This window comes from Lepidochelys olivacea, assembly GCF_965140295.1.
Source record: "Lepidochelys olivacea isolate rLepOli2 genome assembly, chromosome: 5".
NCBI lineage: Eukaryota > Metazoa > Chordata > Testudines > Cheloniidae > Lepidochelys > Lepidochelys olivacea.
The window spans coordinates 130769673-130788880 of record NC_140415.1 but is presented as its reverse complement, the minus strand read 5'-3'; the positions used below and the strand labels follow the sequence as shown (position 1 = coordinate 130788880).

Genomic DNA, 19208 nt, shown 5'->3' with positions numbered 1-19208 from the left:
TGGAGTGAGTGAGTGATAACTGGCAGAGTTACCTATGATGTCACAATGTTCCTCTGCCTGCAACACCAAATGGGAACTGTGTGGAAATCAAGTTTTTCTGGTGTTCTGGTTCTTCCTCTCAGTATATAAACTTGGACTGAAAACACCTTTGCTAATCAACATTTTAATTAGTTGAAGATATTCTTTAAAAAAAAAAAAGACTAAAGAAAGCTTTCATGTATTACTTAATATTACATATACAAAAAACTGCAGGCCAGAGCCTCAGCTGGTGTAAATCACTACAGTGCCAGTGACTTCAGTTAAGCTACAACAGTTTGCATCAGCTGAGAATCTGGCCCTGCATTTCTAGTTTTTTAGAAGAATTGGCATATACATCTTACTACAGTTAATGACTGTGGGACAAAATTTTATTATACTGTAAATATAATAGCTCCCATTTACAGATCAGTTTAAAAATCATATTTCTCTTAAACATACCAAAGGTTCCAGTTTTATGGCTTGCTGTCTCTTTCTTGTTCTTTCTTGCGATTTTGTGCTGTGTATGAATTTAAGACCTTGAGGATTTGCTGCTATCTGTTTTGGAGCCATACAAATTAGTCTTTCCCTCAGTTTACTAGTATTAGTGATTGAAGTGGGAAGTTCTGCACTTGTACATTCATTGTTTCTGCCATTTACAGTGGATGATGAGGTAGTTAAAGAAGGCAACGACAGCTTCTTAGACATAGTTACCTAAAAATTAAACATACATAATTTTTAAAGTAAAACAAAGGAGGGTATTACAAATCTAAATCCATTTTGTTGTAGAATTTAAAATGCCCAGATATTAACCAACTATGTGAAAGAAAAAAGAAAAATTACTGCAACAAACTATATTAAAATAATAGGGCAGATACTAACCTGGTCGTTAGATTACATACAACAGCAGTGAGTGAGCGTCAAAGCATTTTGACAGGTTTCAGAGTAGCAGCCGTGTTAGTCTGTATTCGCAAAAAGAAAAGGAGGACTTGTGGCACCTTAGAGACTAACCAATTTATTAGAGCATAAGCTTTCGTGAGCTACAGCTCACTTCCTCAGAGCTGTAGCTCACGAAAGCTTATGCTCTAATAAATTGGTTAGTCTCTAAAGCATTTTGAGAATGTGTTTAGCTGAAAGACATATCCAATAGTTTCAGGAGGAAAAGGGAGAGTTGTCAGAAAGTGGAGGAGCTACATGTACCTCTAATTTACAATTTTCTTCCTCTCCAAATCTTTCCTCTTCTTTATCAGTCAGATACATTTGTATAGGACTCTTGGAATTATTCTAATTAAATGATGTAACTATTAAGAGCCTCCCCTTTCCTCCTCAAGAAAATCAAGGGCAGGGGGGTTGAGGGGCAGACAGCCACTCCTACATTATTTATCTCCTGGTTCACCAGAAGACCACCTTTGGCAGGTCCACAGATATTAGGATCTGATGGTGGGGAGGTGTTGGACAAGAGGAGGAACAAGACTAAGGACATGGCAACATGATCTTTCTCTCCTACCCAAACCTCAACAGGGATTACATAAATAAATTAATGAGTCATTGCCGGCAACTAACTGGTATTAACTCACTCAAACTCCCTTGCTGCAGGAGCTGTGGCTGCCAAGACCCCAGAGGGAACTGAATGGAGCTGGAATGCATTCATAGAGCCCTGTGCAAATACAAAATTTGTATCTGCATCTGATCTGCGATCCGCAAACATTGCCTGTGGGTATAAAGCAGATATCGCAGATTTGCAGGGCTCTATGCATTCGGGGGCACTGTTTTTGGTGTAACCTCCTCACCACCCATCAGTTCCATAGAGGTGTGAGGGGGAGAGCATAAATCAAACAGCATTTTTTCCACTCCCTCAGACCACATACTTTGTCCCACTTCCAGCACTCCACCCAACCAGCTTCAAGAGATCTAAAATATGGACACAAAAGAAATGAGGTGGAAAGAGAAAAGTGTCTATGGTTTTGGAACTGCAAATGTGACACAGTTAAGAACCCCAGTACTACGCCAATTCAAATTGTTCTGTTTTCCATGGATTTTACCAGAGTGGAGACAGCACAAGAACTGGCAACCCTACAAATTTATTTTAAAAGTTAAAACTAAGGGAGAAGAAGAGTCGGATTTCAATTCTTCACTATTATCCTTCAGGAGAAATACATAGCAATTTATAAATCAGTTTCACTATAACAAGAGATGTCCTATCTTGGCAAAATTTCAAATTCTTCCCCTCTAGTAGTGGAGGGAAGTTTTCTTTACTCCTCTCCCACCCCCAATATATTAATGCTCATTAAAGAGAACTGTATTAAGAGTGGCAGCTGTTCATTTTCTGCTGGGAATAGCTGCAGCAAAACCAGAATCCAGGAATTCCACCTTAACTTTCTCTTCTGCAAGTACTGGAAACTTCTCTTCTTTGTTCAGATAGAGCAGAGGAGGAAGAGGAAAGGTATGATCCTCTTGAAATGCAGGATTTACCACCTACCTGGTATGGGGATTATACAGAATGAAGCACCATGCACACCTGTAGCATTATACCAGTAATAATAATGATGCTATGCTGGAAGAAGGTGTTAATGGCTTCCATGAATCACAGACCCGGTTAAAATTGATGGGTGTACTAACCATCCTTCTTTTATGCTAAATGGGAGGAGCAATTAAGCCCATTTATAGTGAAAAATAGCTGGAGTCAATAGGAGCTACTGCCCAAGGAGCTGCATGGAGAAGCTGAGTAAGGTTAAGCTGCATGGTCTGAGGGGTTTCCCTGGGACTGGTGAATCCATGGAGGCACATGGATTGTTTGACAGGCTGTGTGCATGAGAGGGGCAGAAAGCCACCAGACAATGAGAGAAGCAGCTGTGAGAGAAACCCTCAGAGGTAGCCTAGGGACAGAGCTCCTGGGGGGCACAGGACTTGCTAGAGAGGCAGGCTTGGAAATTGTGAGCAAGGAAACGCCTGGCTATTGTTTTTTCCTACTGTGATCAAAAACTTGGACTTCATGTACGTTCTTTGTAAATACACAGGTTTGCACTGAAGCAATACCTGCTTCATATAATCAATTTCTCCTCCTCTTGGAAACAACCCAGCAAGACCCCAAATATTGTTTAGCTACTTGGGCAGGCGAATGCAGGAGGGTCTCGGGTGGGGGGATAGAGGGAGGGTCCTTGCCAGAGGGATGCAGGGGGGGGCGTCCCAGCCAGGAGGTGGGAGGATGCAGGTGGGGTCCCAACTGGGGGTCCCGGTCGGGGGATGCAGGGGGTGTCCCGGGTGGGGGGAATACAGGAGTGTCCCAGGGAGGTCCCAGCCGGGTGGGGGATGCACGTGGGGGTCCCACCGGGGAATGCAAGGGGGTTTGCAGGGAGGGTCCCTAGCGGGGGGTGGAGGGATGCAAGACGGTCCTGGCCGGAGGGAGGCAAGGGGTGTCCCCAGGGGGTCCCAGCTGGGGGGATTTAGGGGGGCCACAAGGGGTCCCGGCGGGGGGAGGCAAGGGGGGGTCCCGGCCGGGGGGCGGCCAGGGGGGGTCCCCAGGGGTCCGGGGCGGGGGGAGGCAAGGGCGGGTCCCCAGGGGTCCGGGGCGGGGGGCGGCCAGGGGGATCCCCAGGCGGCATTTCACTCACTCTCTCCCCAGACTCTCAGCTCCCGGCCCAGCGAGCGCCCTGTCGCCCGGCAACAGCCCCGACGCTTTAGCCCCGGCTGCCGCCACGCAGGCCGAGGCGGGGCGAATGATCTCCACGGTAACGGAAGCGCGTTCGCCTCAACCAATGGGGGCCACGCGTCCCGGAGCGCGCTGCGGGGGGTCCAACCGCCTGCCCAGCGCGCGCCCCCCGAGCCGCTCCTTGACCTAACCGAGGCGTGTGTTGGCAGAACGGGGGCGATATTTGCATGTATTAGGTAGGCCATTTGCATACAGGCTGGGGCCCCCGGCTCACCCCACCGCTAGCAGGGGCCGCTCCGGGCAGCGGGCTCTCTGCAGCCCTGGGCGGGGCCCCAGCACATGGGGGCTGCTGGAGCAGGGCCAGGCCGGGCCAGCTTGTAAAGGTCTGTAGGCCCCCAAGTTGGAGCCAGGGGGGTCTGGTGAGGTCGCTGCCCAACCTGCCTAGAGGCTCTTGTGGGCTCCTAGCTGCCCCAGGAGGCGCGTGGATGCTTTGCAAACCCTGGCCTTGCAGGAGCCCCACCAGAGAACAAACTGGAACTCGCAACCCCCCCCCCCCCCCCCCGGTGAGCTGCGAAATGCATTACGGAAGTTCTTAGAAAACATCTATCAGCGGGTGTCCGATTTCCTCGGCACCCTAGATTCTCACGAGTGCCTAGTCCTGGGAGGGGACTTTAACACCACCCTCGAGGAACGGGACCGCTCGGGGGCCGAGCTGAGCCCGGCCGCTGAGAACATTCTCCGAGAAATAGTCGAATATCACTCCCCAGTAGACATCTGTCGTGATCACCACCCAGATGACACTTCCACGTTCACCTTTGTCCGGGTGGAGGCCCATTGGTCACACCACTCTCGTTTGGACCGTATTTATTTATCCCGTTTCCATCTTTCACAGGCCCACTCCTCCAACGTTCGGCCGGCCCCTTTTTCCGACCATCATCTAGCCACTATAACAGCCTCCCTCCGTGCAGAGAGGCCGGGGCCGGCCTATTGGTACTTTAACAACAGCCTGTTGGAGAATGAGGGCTTCGTGACGTCCTTCCGGGAGTTTTGGCTGGCCTGGCGAGAGCAGCGGCGTGCCTTTCCCTCAGCGCGGCGATGGTGGGATCTCGGGAAGGTGCGCGCCAAGCTCTTCTGCCGTGACTACACCCGGGGCACCAGCCGACGGAGAAATGCAGCGACTGAGCAGTTGGAACGGGAGGTCTTAGAGCTGGAGAGGCGTCTGGCCGCCAGCCCCGAAGACCCACTCCTCTGTGGAGCGTGTCGGGAGAAGCGGGAGGAGCTCCTGGCCCTCAAGGACCATCGGGCCCGAGGTGCCTTTGTTCGATCCCGCATCCGCCTCCTTCGGGAGATGGATCAAAGCTCCCGTTTCTTCTACGCCCTGGAGAAAATGAGGGGGGCCAAGAAACACGTCACCTGCCTTCTAGCAGAAGACGGCGCCCCCCTCACGGATCCAGTGGAGATGTGTGGGAGGGCCCGTGACTTCTACACAAGCCTTTTCTCCCCGGATCCGACCGATCCTGGTGCTTGCAGAGTGCTCTGGGAGCAACTCCCCACGGTCAGCGTGGGCGACCGAGACCGGCTAGAGCTGCCTCTCACCCTGGCCGAGTTTTTGGAAGCCCTCCGTCGCATGCCCACCAATAAATCTCCAGGCATGGACGGGCTGACTGTGGCGTTCTTCCATGCGTTCTGGGACATCCTTGGCCAAGACCTAGCCACTGTCTGGGCTGAGTCTTTGCAGGGCGGGGTCCTCCCTCTTTCTTGCAGGTGAGCAGTGCTCGCCTTGTTGCCGAAGAAGGGGGACCTCCACGATTTACGAAACTGGCGTCCCGTCTCACTCCTTAACACAGACTACAAAATCTTAGCGAAAGCAATCTCGCTGCGGCTAGGGTCCGTGATGGCAGACGTGATCCACCCAGACCAGACCTATACTGTCCCGGGTCGCAGCATTTTTGACAACCTATTTCTAGTCCGAGACCTTTTGGAACTCGGGTGTAGAGACGGTCTGTCGTTCGCCCTCCTGTCTCTCGATCAGGAAAAGGCGTTCGATAGAGTAGACCATGAGTACCTCCTGAGCACTCTGCAGGCGTTTGGATTCAGACCTCAGTTTGTGAGTTTTCTCCGGGTGCTGTATGCCTCCGCGGAGTGTTTGGTTAGGCTCAACTGGACCCTGACCGAGCCGGTCAGCTTCGGGCAAGGAGTGCGGCAGGGGTGCCCCCTCTCGGGCCAGCTGTATGCTCTGGCGATCGAGCCTTTCCTCTGTCTCCTCCGCAGGAGGTTGACAGGGTTGGTGCTGCGGGAGCCGGAGTTGCGGCTGGTCCTGTCGGTGTACGCCGATGATGTACTCCTCGTGGTCCAGGACCCGGGCGACTTGGCGCGGGTGGAGGCTTGCCAGGCCATCTATTCGGCAGCCTCCTCCGCCCGAGTCAACTGGGTTAAGAGCTCTGGCTTGGCGGTGGGGGACTGGCGGCAGGTGAGCTCCCTCCCACCCGCGCTTCAGACCATCCGGTGGAGTGCGGGTCCACTGCTCTACCTAGACGTTTACCTTTCCGCCACGCACCCTTCCCCGCCGGAGAACTGGCAAAATTTAGAAGGCTGGGTAATAGAGCGGCTCCAGAAATGGATGAGGCTACTCCGATGTCTCTCCCTCCGAGGGAGAGCACTGGTGCTTAACCAACTAGTCCTGTCCATGCTCTAGTACCGGCTCAACACCCTGGTCCCGGCCCCGGGTTTCCTGACCAACCTCCGGACATCGATTCGAGAGTTTTTTTGGTCAGGAATGCACTGGGCCCCTGTTGGGGTTCTTCATCTACCCCTGAAGGAAGGAGGGCAGGGCCTGAAGTGTCTGCACACTCAGGTCCGTGTCTTCCGCCTCCAGGCCCTGCAGAGGCTCCTTTATAGTGCAGGTAGTTTGACGTGGAGCATATTGGCTCACGCCTTCCTGCGCCGCTTCCAAGGGCTCCGATACAACCGGCAGCTCTTTTATCTCTGTCTGAGAGGTTTTCCGCGAGACCTCTCCGGGCTGCCGGTCTTCTACCAGGACCTCCTCCGGACCTGGAAACTGTTCTCAACGACCAGATCCGTGGCGGCCACCGTGGGAGCAGATCTCCTCACGGAGCCCCTGCTACACAACCCCCAGCTCCGTGTGCAGGCGGCGGAGTCCCGCTCAGTGCGCCAGAGTTTGGTCCTGGCGGAAGTCACGAGAGTGGGAGACCTCTTGGACTATGACCGGGGAGACTGGCTGGATCCCCTGACGCTCGCCCAGCGCATGGGGCTCTCCAGACCTCGTACCCCCCCCCCCCCCGGCGCGTACTTCAGGAGGTGAAGGCCGCCTTGACGCCCGCTGCTCGGGCTTATCTTAATCGAGCCCTGCGCGAGGGCGCACCCCGCCCACCCTCTACCCCAGGCCCGCTGAACCTTTCAATTGGGCCCCTACCCCGTAGATCCCAACAAACCCCTCACCCTTTCACTGCAAGCCGGCTGCATGAACTGCAGCCGGTCAGCTTCCAAATCGCGCCACGGAAATATTTATACACACTCACGCTTCACACCCTTCACGCCCACACCCTGGTGTCCCGCCCCGATACAAAGTGGCGGGACCTCCTGCCACCTTTGGAGGGTGAGCAACCTTGGTGGGCCAGCCTGTATTCCATTTTGGTCCCGAGGCCCGTCGGGGACATTAGTTGGCGGCTCCTTCACGGAGCTGTAAGCACAGGCGTGTTTTTGACACGGTTCACCCCCCATCCCAGATACTTGCCCTTTTTGCAACGTGAGGGAAACCCTGGCGCTTGTATATTTAGAGTGTGCCAGATTGCAGCCCCTTTTCTGGCTCCTCACGAATATTTTATTACGCTTTTGGCTCCACTTTTCCCCTCACCTTTTTATCTACACACGCCCCATCCGTGGCCCCACAAAATCGCGAGATCTCCTGGTTAACCTCCTCCTAGCCCTAGCTAAAACAGCCATTTATAAAACCAGAGAGGGGAGGTTGGCTAATGAAGCGTCCTGCGATTGTAGGGCCGTTTTCTGATCCTCAGTACATTCACGTATCCGGGCAGAGTTCCTCTGGGCGGCGTCCACCGACTCCCTTGACACATTTGAGGAGCGGTGGGCGCTGTCCGAGGTTCTCTGCTCGGTGACCCCGTCCGGTTCCCTCCGTCTGACCCTTTGATTGAGGGGAAGATCGAGAGACCCCAGCCCCAGCCGTTGCTGCTGTGGATACCATCATCATTGTCACCTAGGAGGGGTCCTATAACACGTGGGTGTAACCCCCCCCAAACTGCCCACCCCGCAGCCATGCCCATCTTGTTGGGCACTCTCAGGAGAGGAATAATCGGTGACACTGGGCGTGGCACTAGGTAATTCAGGAGGGTAGAAGACCATGAGTGTTGAGGAAGCCCCCCCGCTCTGGGCCCAGGCTAGCCTGAACACTTCTCCCTCCTGAAGGCTGCTGTGTTATACCTTCTGTTTGCTCTTGTTTTGTTGCATAGTTTTGCTTTATTCTTTTTGGTGATTCTTTGTAAGTGTTACACAAATAAAATTCTTTTCTGCTTCAAAAAAAAAAAAAAAAACCCTGGCCTTGCGCCTCAGCAGGGACCCTGGAGCCTAATCTCTTCCCAAATGCCTGGCCTGCGCGGAATAGGTGGTTGTAAAGGGAAAACCTGTGCTTTTCTGGGGGGAGATTTTGCTGACTACAAGAAAGAAAGCAACCTAGAATATCAGGGTTGGAAGGGACCTCAGGAGGTCATCTAGTCCAACCCTCTGCTCAAAGCAGGGCCAATCCCCAATTTTTGGCCCAGATCCCTAAATGACTGCCTCAAGGATTGCACTCACAACCCTGGGTTTTGCTCAAACGTAATGCTCAAACCACTGAGCTATCCGTCCCCGCCACAAACTCACCCAGTCCAAATGAACACAATGAAGCCATTTGTGAAGGTGATTTTTTTTTATTTCTGTTTTGTCAACATTAAATAGATTAATTTAGCAAACGAATCCCAAAAGAAACTTCCCATTCTCTTTATTTCTTCGGTCTAATGGGGGGGATTTGGCTAAAGATTTGTGTTATTCAGGAGCTGGCCTGAGTGGGACCAGACATCACATTCCTTCCCATTTGCTCTGCGAAGGAAAGGAGGATTTTACCCCTGCAGCATCAGGAGGCCAAAAGACCTCCGGCCTCCAGATGGCTTCCTATCTGAGATCCAAACCAACAGTGAGGAGGTAATAACATAGGCCAAGAAACATGGACCCCACATCTTTGCCTCAATTTGCTGCTGGGTGGGAGGGAACAGAGATTAGAGATGACTGCTAGTTGCAGAAATTCATATATTATAGAATACAAGAGAACTGGAGCATCTCTGATGGGTGTAATTATAGAATTACAGTTCTCAGACAGGTTTCAGAGTAGCAGCCGTGTTAGTCTGTATCCACAAAAAGAAAAGGAGGACTTGTGGCACCTTAGAGACTAACAAATTTATTTGAGCATAAGCTTTCGTGAGCTACAGCTCACTTCATCGGATGCATGGGATATTGATTTTCCACTGAATACATCCCATGAAGTGAGCTGTAGCTCATGAAAGCTTATGCTCAAATAAATTTGTTAGTCTCTGAGGTGCCACAAGTCCTCCTTTTCTTTTTGAGTTCTCAGACAGGCTGTGTTTGGCACCATGCAGATTCATAAATACAGTGTGATTCCATTTGATATGCATTCCTGTACCACTCAACATAAAACAAAACAAATAGCCACATTTGTAAACATCTCAGTTTATCAGAAAGAAAATTTACTCTTTTTCATGGAAATCAATAGGACTGGGATTGGGTGGTGAGAGATCAGAGTGGAAGGATCTTCTTGTCATGTTGGGAGTGGGAAGCCAGGGGTCTCTTTAAGTCAGTCTCATGGGGAAACAGCCAGCCTGACTCCTGCTGCTGGTCAGGATGGAATCCAGCACACATGTGGTTTCATTCTCTCCAAAATGGAAGTCCGGGAAAACGTTTGGAATTTTTAGCAGATAAACGGAATGTATAGATTTCACTCACAAGATGCGGGGAAGTGGTCTAGCCTGCATTCAACAGAAATCAATGGCCAAATATTGCACATTAGTAATTAATTTTCTTCTGAGTCCATTGCATATAGTAGAGTACTGAATACCTTAAGTGAAATTTCCTGTCATAAATACAGATGGTTTTTATCTATTATTTAACAGCTAAAATATGCTAAGCACAATCTAGGTACTTATGTGGTTGCTATCAATTTAGTATCTGAACACCTTTAAGCAATATTAACTCCTTTTTAAAGAAGGAAAACTGAAACACAAAGTGAGAAAGTGACTTGACCAAAGTCATACAAGAAGTCAGTGCCAGAGCCAGGAACTGTATCTAGACCTCCTGTGTTCTGTTTCAGTGCCATAACTAGAAACTTTCTCCCTGATCCATAGAGTTTATGGCTTAAATAAATCATGACACCCCAAAGAAGGATAAGGGCAAGGCTTAAGTGGGTTGTTTAGAGACCTGCATTCCTATTTGAGTTCTTACGTTTTTGTTTGCTTGCATTTGTCATATTAGTTTGATTTTTGATGCATCCAATGGAGTGAGCTGTAGCTCATGAAAGCTCATGCTCAAATAAATTGGTTAGTCTCTAAGGTGCCACAAGTCCTCCTTTTCTTTTTGCAAATACAGACTAACACGGCTGCTACTCTGAAATCTTTGATTTTAGTGTAACTCACCCTGATTACTTTCAATATATATAGCAAGCAATTTAGCAAATATTTTCAGATGACAATTTAGAAGTACTCTCTGTATATAAGATTCACATTTCTGAAGGAGTTAGTTTAGTCTGCCAAATACAAGAAAAACAGGTGTCGAATAAAGTGAGTCAGGAAAGGTGCCTTTTGGAAATGCTTCTTGGAACGTTTCTAAAAGAGATCGTGCTAGCTCATCCACATACGTTGTATACAGGTGCCTGTTAGTCCCCAAACTCTTGCCAGCATGCCATGTGCCTGGTACTCTTCTAGTATCATGTGCTTTCTGCTTCTAAAGCACATGGGCAACACCTAGTGTCAATGGAGGGACACTGCATACTTGGAAAGATCCATGTATTATCTCCAAGGTAAACATTGTTTAGTTGTACATAATGTTTTGAATCACTCAGTTATTATCAGTGACCATAGAAGAGTTTTTATCAAATTCTTCTCCCCTCTTCTTCCCCCCCCCCCATGAATTTTCAGGTGATATCAGAGAGCTCAATCAAGGTCTCCTCTCAAGAGGCACAGTGTAGGTATGCTGCTGCTGTCTCTCCATGTCGCCTCTTTCCCCTAATTTACTACTGATTATTTGTTGTAGTAGCCACGTACAAGTTCAGGTTTAGTTACAGAAAGCTGATTAGCTATAGCTGGAACGTGATTTAAAGGGACAGCATCAACTTGGAAAGCTCTCCCACCACAAACAGTGCCTTAACCATATCCCTGACACCACCTTAGATTAGTAAACACCCATAGTGGGGGCCAGTTTGTCCTACTTACCGCTTCTGCTGCCCGTTTATTTTTCCTATTTCCCTGGAGGTGCACAATGCAAACCAATGGAGGCAGTTTCATGTAGGTTTCTCTAGTAGCTACCTACCAAGTTTGCCAGCAAGGGGATGGAGTCTGAGGAGCAACAGGAGGCTGCTCAGACAGGTGCTGATGAAGAGGCGAGGAATCACTTCCCTCCAGGCCAGCAGCATACTGGGCAGGCAGGGATGGCCTCCTGCAGGGACATCAGTGAGCAGGGACTGTATAGGGATGCTGGGGATGTCAGCGGGGAAGGTGGAATGAGGGGAGAGCAAGGGGCTATGGATAGATGCCCCTCAAGCTGCTAGGGTGGGGAATCTCCCAATGTGTGGATGCCCTAGAGCTGCAGGTTGGGTGGTGGACAGGGAGGGGAAGCAGCAGGTGGCGACGCCAGAGGGCAGCTCCAATACTGATGAAGTTGCCCTGTGAAGCATGGCAGTTTCAGCGCTCTAGGGCTCGTACAGATGAGGGACCCCCACCACAGCATGGAGGGGTCCCAGAGGGTAATAATCTCCCTGTCCCCATATCAACCATGATCCCAGTGCTGGCCCCCACCAAGAAATGTCCCAGGCAGTGCTTGTCTGGGGAGACACCCGTGGATCGCCAGCCCAGCGCTCCCTCTGCTGGTGATCCACAGCTGTATGAGGCACTTTTGTGAAAGGCTCAGGGATCCAATGCCCTCTTTCACTGCCCCCCAAGGGAGACCTGTCCCTGAAGCTGCCTCAGGAGTTACACTAGCAGCCGTGCCCCTCAGACAGTGAACTGCAGCTGGTTGCTGTCTGGAGCAGCTGCAGGGGGAGTCCAGTTTTTAGCTGAGATCCTGAGACACCAGCACCAGTTCCCCATTCCCTATCACTCCAGGCTGCCTGTTAGACTCAGTGGGAAGTGCTGGTAGCTACAGCTGTGTCAGGAGTTCAGATCAGCTGAGCACTCTGTGTGCGTGATACTGACAGTCCATGACTGGATCACCTGCACTAGGGCAGCCAACTCTGTAGTTCCAAACTGAAGGTCGGATAACTTTTCATATTTCAAATTTTAGACCTTGTTTTTCATGCCAGACACTAGCTCCCAGCAAAAAGAGTCTGGTGGCATAAATATCGTGTCTCCTGCCACAGGCTTTAGTTTTGCACAGACACACAAATAATTAAAAATAGGGCTGTCAATTAATCACAGTTAAGTCACGCAATTAAATCAAAAAAATTTATCACAATTAAAAAAATTAATCATGATTAACGACAGTTTTAATCACACTGTTGAACAATAGAATACCAATTGAAATTTACTAAATATTTTGGATGTTTTTTTACATTTTCACATAGTATTCTGTGTAGTAACTGAAATCAGTGTATATTATTCTTTATTACAAATATTTGCACTGTAAAAATGATAAAGGAAATAGTATTTTTCAATTCAGTTCATAAAAGTACTGTAGTGCAATCTCTTTGTCCTGAAAGTGCAACTTACAAATGTAGATTTTTTTTGTTACATAACTGCACTCAAAAACAAAACAATGTAAAACTTCAGAGCCTACAAGTCCACTCAGTCCTACTTCTTGTTCAGCCAATTGCTAAGACAAACAAGTTTGTTTACATTGATGGGAGATAATGCTACCCGCTTCTTATTTACAATGTCACCTGAAAGCGAGAACAGGCATTTACATGGCACTTTTGTAGCCAGCATTGCAAGGTATTTACGTGCCAGATAAGCTAAACATTCATAGGCCCCTTCATGCTTCGGACACCATTCCAGAAGACATGCTTTCATGCTGATGACGCTCGTTAAAAAAAAAAAGTTAATTAAATTTGTGACTGAACTCCTTGGGGTAGAATTGTATGCCTCCTGCTCTACCATATATTTCATGTTATAGCAGTCTCAGATGATGACCCAGCACGTTGTTCGTTTTAAGAACACTTTCACTGCAGATTTGACAAAACACAAAGAAGGTACCAATGTGAGATTTCTAAAGATAACAACAGCACTTGACCCAAGGTTTAAGAATCTGAAGCGTCTTCCAAAATCTGAGAGGGATGGAGTGTGGACCATGCTTTCAGAAATCTGAAAAGAGCAACATTCTGATGCAGAAACTACAGAGCTCAAACTACCAAAAAAGAAAATCAACCTTCTGCTGGTGGTGTCTGACTCAGACAATGAAAATGAACATGCGTCAGTCCGCACTGCTTTGGACTGTTATTGAGCAGAACCCGTCATGAGCACAGACACACGTCTTTTGGAATGGTGATTAAGGCATGAAGGGAATATGAATCTTTAGCACATCTGGCGCGTAAATGTCTTGCAGCGCCAGCTACAACAATGCCATGAGAACACCTGGTCCCACTTTCAGGTGACATTGTGAAGAAGAAGCAGGCAGTATTATCTTCTGCAAATGTAAACAAGCTTGTTTGTCTGAGTGATTGGCTGAACAAGAAGTAGGACTTGCAGGCTCTAAAATTTTACATTGTTTTATTTTTGAATGCAGTTTTTTGGTACATAATTCTACATTTGTAAGTTCAACTTTCACGATAAAGAGACTGCACTACAGTACTTGTATTAGGTGACTTGAAAAATACATTTTTTTGTTTTTATACAGTGCAAATACTTGCAATCAAAAGAAATATAAAGTGAGCACTGTACACTTTGTATTCTTTGTAGTAATTGAAATCAATATTTGAAAATGTAGAAAACATCCAAAAATATTTAAATAAATGGTATTGTATTGTTTAATCGTGATTAATTTTTTTAATCGTTTGACAGTTGTAATTAAAAAACATTTACAACTGTGCAAATGCCTCATTTTTATGATGTTCTGTCTCAATAGACTTCAGATTTTCGCCATAAACTCTACCCCAGACCCATACCTACCAATGTATAGACTGATGTGACCATTTTTATGGATTTCAGAGGATGCAAAATTCAACCTTAAACAGAAATTTAACTGGAGCCTTAACTATGCTGCTCCATAATCCAATCTGAGTGTATCCCTGACACTTCCAGATCCCAAGAATCACGGGGGTCTATCGCAGGCCCCAAAGGACACTGCACTGTTTGTGCACTGTAGGAGAGGCGGGTTCCCCAATGAGCTTTTCATGCCTCTAAAGCTGTTGCCCATTGTGTGTTTTCACCCAAAAGGCAAACAAATACTTCGAAGCCAAACGTTCCTTCTTAGCTGGTTGTTCACTTCCTTGAAGAACAAAAGTAAAGTCTCAGGTATTGCCAACCTCAGCCATTCAGAAATCATGTGTCAGATCTCTTTTCCCCCCTTCTTCCCCCCGCCCACCAATGAGAGTCATACCCAGTATTTGGGGAATAGTGGTAGTAAAAGGAAAAGCAGATTCATCCACCCCACCCCTGCCAAAATGCAGAGAAAGAAAAGCAAGCATGACACAGGTAATTGGGGATCTAAGGGACCAGGTTTCAGAGATGCACAAATACATGTGTGTAAGCTGAACAGAAGCGAAGACAGCCAATGCACACACGTAAATCAGTAGACTGTGCATGCACATCAGCTAATTAGCTGCCTAACCAATCATGTGAGTACAGATACTTTATTTGCACACACTCTAGGTGTTTGTGTGAACAAGGTGGGAATATGAAAAGGAGTACTTGTGGCACCTTAGAGACTAACCAATTTATTTGAGCATGAGCTTTCATGAGCTACAGCTCACTTCAAATGTTACATTGTACATTGCATTGATACATTGCTACATCGATAACTTTGAAAATGAGGGCCTACTGTAGAGAGATGGTTAATTGAGTCCTCCAAGGACATTACAGATTCTCTGGGATCTTTTTGTAGCTCAGAAGCCTGAATTTCAGGGTTCTTTGCATTAGGATTGCTTTACTGCCCCAACTGAAGGTCTGCGCTGGTTCAAACATCTGTCCCACCTAGTCCCTTTCATAGATGCACTTCCAAGCTCAGCAGAAGGATTTCTTGTAACATTCCTGCTCTAATTCCTTTTATAGCCATTAGCACCTTGATCTACTAGTGCAAGTTAATCCTACATTTTCAAATAATTAAATACGAGGAGTGAAATTCACCTCAGTGCACACGTTCAGGACAAGGCCTATGCACCACTTCAGTCTCACTTATGCCTTCAGAGGGTATGTCTACACTACGAAATTAGGTCAAATTATAGAAGTCGGTTTTATATATTCGAGTGTGTGTGTCCCCACAGAAAATGCTCTAAGTGCATTAAGTGCATTAACTCAGCGGAGTGCTTCCACAGTACCGAGGCTAGAGTCAACTTCCGGAGCGTTGCACTGTGGGTAGCTATCCCACAGTTCCTGCAGTCTCCGCTGCCCATTGGAATTCTGGGTTGAGATCCCAATGCCTGATGGGGCTAAAACATTGTCGCGGGTGGTTCTGGGTACATATCGTCAGGTCTCCCTTCCCTCCCTCCCTCCATGAAAGCAAGGGCAGACAATCGTTTCGCGCTTTTTTCCTGAGTTACCTGTGCAGACGCCATACCACGGCAAGCATGGAGCCCGCTCAGCTCACTGTCACCGTATGTCTCCTGGGTGCTGGCAGACGCGGTACTGCATTGTACACAGTAGCAGCAACCCGTTGCCTTGTGGCAGCAGATGGTGCAATAGGACTGGTAGCTGTCATCGTCATGTCCGAGGTGCTCCTGGCCACGTCGGCCAGGAGCGCCTGGGCAGAAATGGGCGCAGGGACTAAATTTGGAGTGACTTGATCAAGTCATTCTCTTTAGTCCTGCAGTCAGTCCTATTGAACCATCTTATGGTGAGCAGGCAGGCAATATGGATTGCTAGCAGTCCTATTGCATCATCTTCTGCCGAGCAACCCTGAGATGTGGATAGCATGCAGTCCTTCTGCACCATCTGCTGCCAGCCAAAGATGTAAAAGATAGATGGAGTGTATCAAAACAAGAAATAGACCAGATTTGCTTTGTACTCATTTGCTTCCCCCCCCTCCCCCGTCTAGGGGACTCATTCCTCTAGGTCACGCTGCAGTCACTCACAGAGAAGGTGCAGCGAGGTAAATCTAGCCATGTATCAATCAGAGGCCAGGCTAACCTCCTTGTTCCAATAAGAACAATTACTTAGGTGCACCATTTCTTATTGGAACCCTCCGTGAAGTCCTGCCTGAAATACTCCTTGATGTAAAACCACCCCCTTTGTTGATTTTAGCTCCCTGAAGCCAACCCTGTAAGCCGTGTCCTCAGTTGCCCCTCCCTCCGTCAGAGCAACGGCAGACAATCGTTCCGCGCCTTTTTTCTGTGCGGACGCCATACCAAGGCAAGCATAGAGGCCACTCAGCTCACTTTGGCAATTAGGAGCACATTAAACACCACATGCATTATCCAGCAGTATATGCAGCACCAGAACCTGACAGAGTGATACCGGGCGAGGAGGCGACGTCAGCGCGGTCACATGAGTGATCAGAACATGGACACAGATTTCTCTGAAAGCATGGGCCCTGCCAATGCATGCATCATGGTGCTAATGGGGCAGGTTCATGCTGTGGAACGCCGATTCTGGGCTCGGGAAACAAGCACTGACTGGTGGGACCGCATAGTGTTGCAGGTCTGGGACGATTCCCAGTGGCTGCGAAACTTTCGCATGCGTAAGGGCACTTTCATGGAACTTTGCGACTTGCTTTCCCCTGCTCTGAAGCGCATGAATACCAAGATGAGAGCAGCCCTCACAGTTGAGAAGCGAGTGGCGATAGCCCTGTGGAAGCTTGCAGCGCCAGACAGCTACCAGTCAGTTGGGAATCACTTTGGAGTGGGCAAATCTACTGTGGGGGTTGCTGTGATGCAAGTAGTCAACGCAATCAGTGAGCTGCTGCTATCAAAGGTAGTGACTCTGGAAAATGTGCAGGTCATAGTGGATGGCTTTGCTGCAATGGGATTCCCTAACTGTGGTGGGGCCATAGACGGAACCCATATCCCTATTTTGGCACCGGAGCACCAAGCCGGCGAGTACATAAACCGCAAGGGGTACTTTTCAGTAGTGCTGCAAGCTCTGGTGGATCACAAGGGACGTTTCACCAACATCAGCGTGGGATGGCCGGGAAAGGTACATGACGCTCGCATCTTCAGAAACTCTGGTCTGTTTCAAAAGCTGCAGGAAGGGACTTTATTCCCAGACCAGAAAATAACCGTTGCGGATGTTGAAATGCCTATAGTTATCCTTGGGGACCCAGCCTACCCCTTAATGCCATGGCTTATGAAGACGTACACAGGCAGCCTGGACAGTAATCAGGAGCTGTTCAACTACAGGCTGAGCAAGTGCAGAATGGTGGTAGAATGCGCATTTGGATGTTTAAAGGTGCGCTGGCGCAGTTTACTGACTTGCTTAGACCTCAGCAAAACCAATATTCCCACTGTTATTACTGCTTGCTGCGTGCTCCACAATATCTGTGAGAGTAAGGGAGAGACGTTTATGGCGGGGTGGGAGGTTGAGGCAAATCCCGTGGCTGCTGGTTACACGCAGCCAGACACCAGAGCGGTTAGAAGAGCACAGGAGGGTGCGGTACGCATCAGAGAAGCTTTGAAAATCCGTTTCATGACTGGCCAGGCTACGGTGTGAAAGTTCTTTGTTTCTCCTTGATGAAACCCCCCGCCCCTTGGTTCGCTCTACTTCCCTGTAAGCTAACCACCCTCCCCTCCTCCCTTCGATCACCGCTTGCAGAGGCAATAAAGTCATTGTTGCTTCACATTCATGCATTCTTTATTCATTCATCACACAAATAGGGGAATGACTACCAAGGTAGCCCAGGAGGGATGGTGGAGGAGGGAAGGAAAATGCCACACAGCACTTCAACTTTTTTTTTTGGGCAATCCTCTGTGGCGGAGTGGCTGGTTGGCCGGTGGCCTCCCCACCGCGTTCTTGGGTGTCTGGTGTGGAGGCTATGGAACTTGGGGAGGAGGGTGGTTGGTTACACAGGGGCTGTAGTGGCAGTCTGTGCTCCAGCTGCCTTTGCTGCAGCTCAACCATACACTGGAGCATACTGGTTTGACCCTCCAGCAGCCTCAGCATTGAATCCTGGCTCCTCTCATCACGCTGCCGCCACATTTGAGCTTCAGCCCTGTCTTCAGCCCACCACTTACTCTCTTCAGCCTGCCACCTCTCCTCCCGGTCATTTTGTGCTTTCCTGCACTCTGACATTATTTGCCTCCACGTATTCATCTGTGCTCTGTCAGTGTGGGAGGACAGCATGAGCTCAGTGAACATTTCATCACGAGTGTGTTTTTTTTTTCTTTCTAATCTTCACTAGCCTCTGGGAAGGAGAAGATCCTGTGATCATTGAAACACATGCAGCTGGTGGAGAAAAAAAAAAGGGACAGCGGTATTTAAAAAGACACATTTTATAAAACAGTGGCTACACTCTTTCAGGGTAAACCTTGCTGTTAACATTACATACATAGCACATGTGCTTTCGTTACAAGGTCGCATTTTGCCTCCCCCCACCGCGTGGCTACCCCCTCAACCCTCCCCCTCCCAGTGGCTAACAGCGGGGAACATTTCTGTTCAGCCACAGGCAAACAGCCCAGCAGGAACGGGCTCCTCTGAGTGTCCCCTGAAGAAAAGCACCCTATTTCAACCAGGTGACCATGAATGATATCTCACTCTCCTGAGGATAACACAGAGAGATAAAGAACGGATGTTGTTTGAACGCCAGCAAACATGCACTGCAATGCTTTGTTGTACAATGATTCCCAAGTACGTGTTACTGGCCTGGAGTGGTAAAGTGTCCTACCATGAAGAATGCAATAAGGCTGCTCTCCCCAGAAACCTTTTGCAAAGGCTTTGGGAGTACATCCAGGAGAGCCGCGAATGCCAGGGCAAATTAATCCTTTAACATGCTTGCTTTTAAACCATGTATAGTATTTTAAAAGGTACACTCACCGGAGGTCCCTTCTCCGCCTGCCGGGTCCAGGAGGCAGCCTTGGGTGGGTTTGGGAGGTACTGGCTCCAGGTCCAGGGTGAGAAACAGTTCCTGGCTGTCGGGAAAACCAGTTTCTCCGCTTGCTTGCTGTGAG

General features: G+C 48.8%; 1 protein-coding gene across 1 annotated transcript in view; it reads right to left on the bottom strand.

Annotated features, from left to right (window-relative positions):
* DNAH6 (dynein axonemal heavy chain 6) overlaps positions 1-3708 on the bottom strand; it is a 192411-nt gene extending 188703 nt beyond the window's left edge. The window contains exons 1-2 of the mRNA XM_084627883.1: positions 3627-3708; positions 478-729 (exon numbers count right to left, since the gene is read on the bottom strand). Of these exons, the coding sequence (XP_084484009.1) occupies positions 478-723 (246 nt within the window). The 5' untranslated portion in view covers positions 724-729; positions 3627-3708. The remainder of the gene's footprint in view (positions 1-477; positions 730-3626) is intronic.
* Between the last annotated feature and the right edge of the window lie 15500 nt (positions 3709-19208).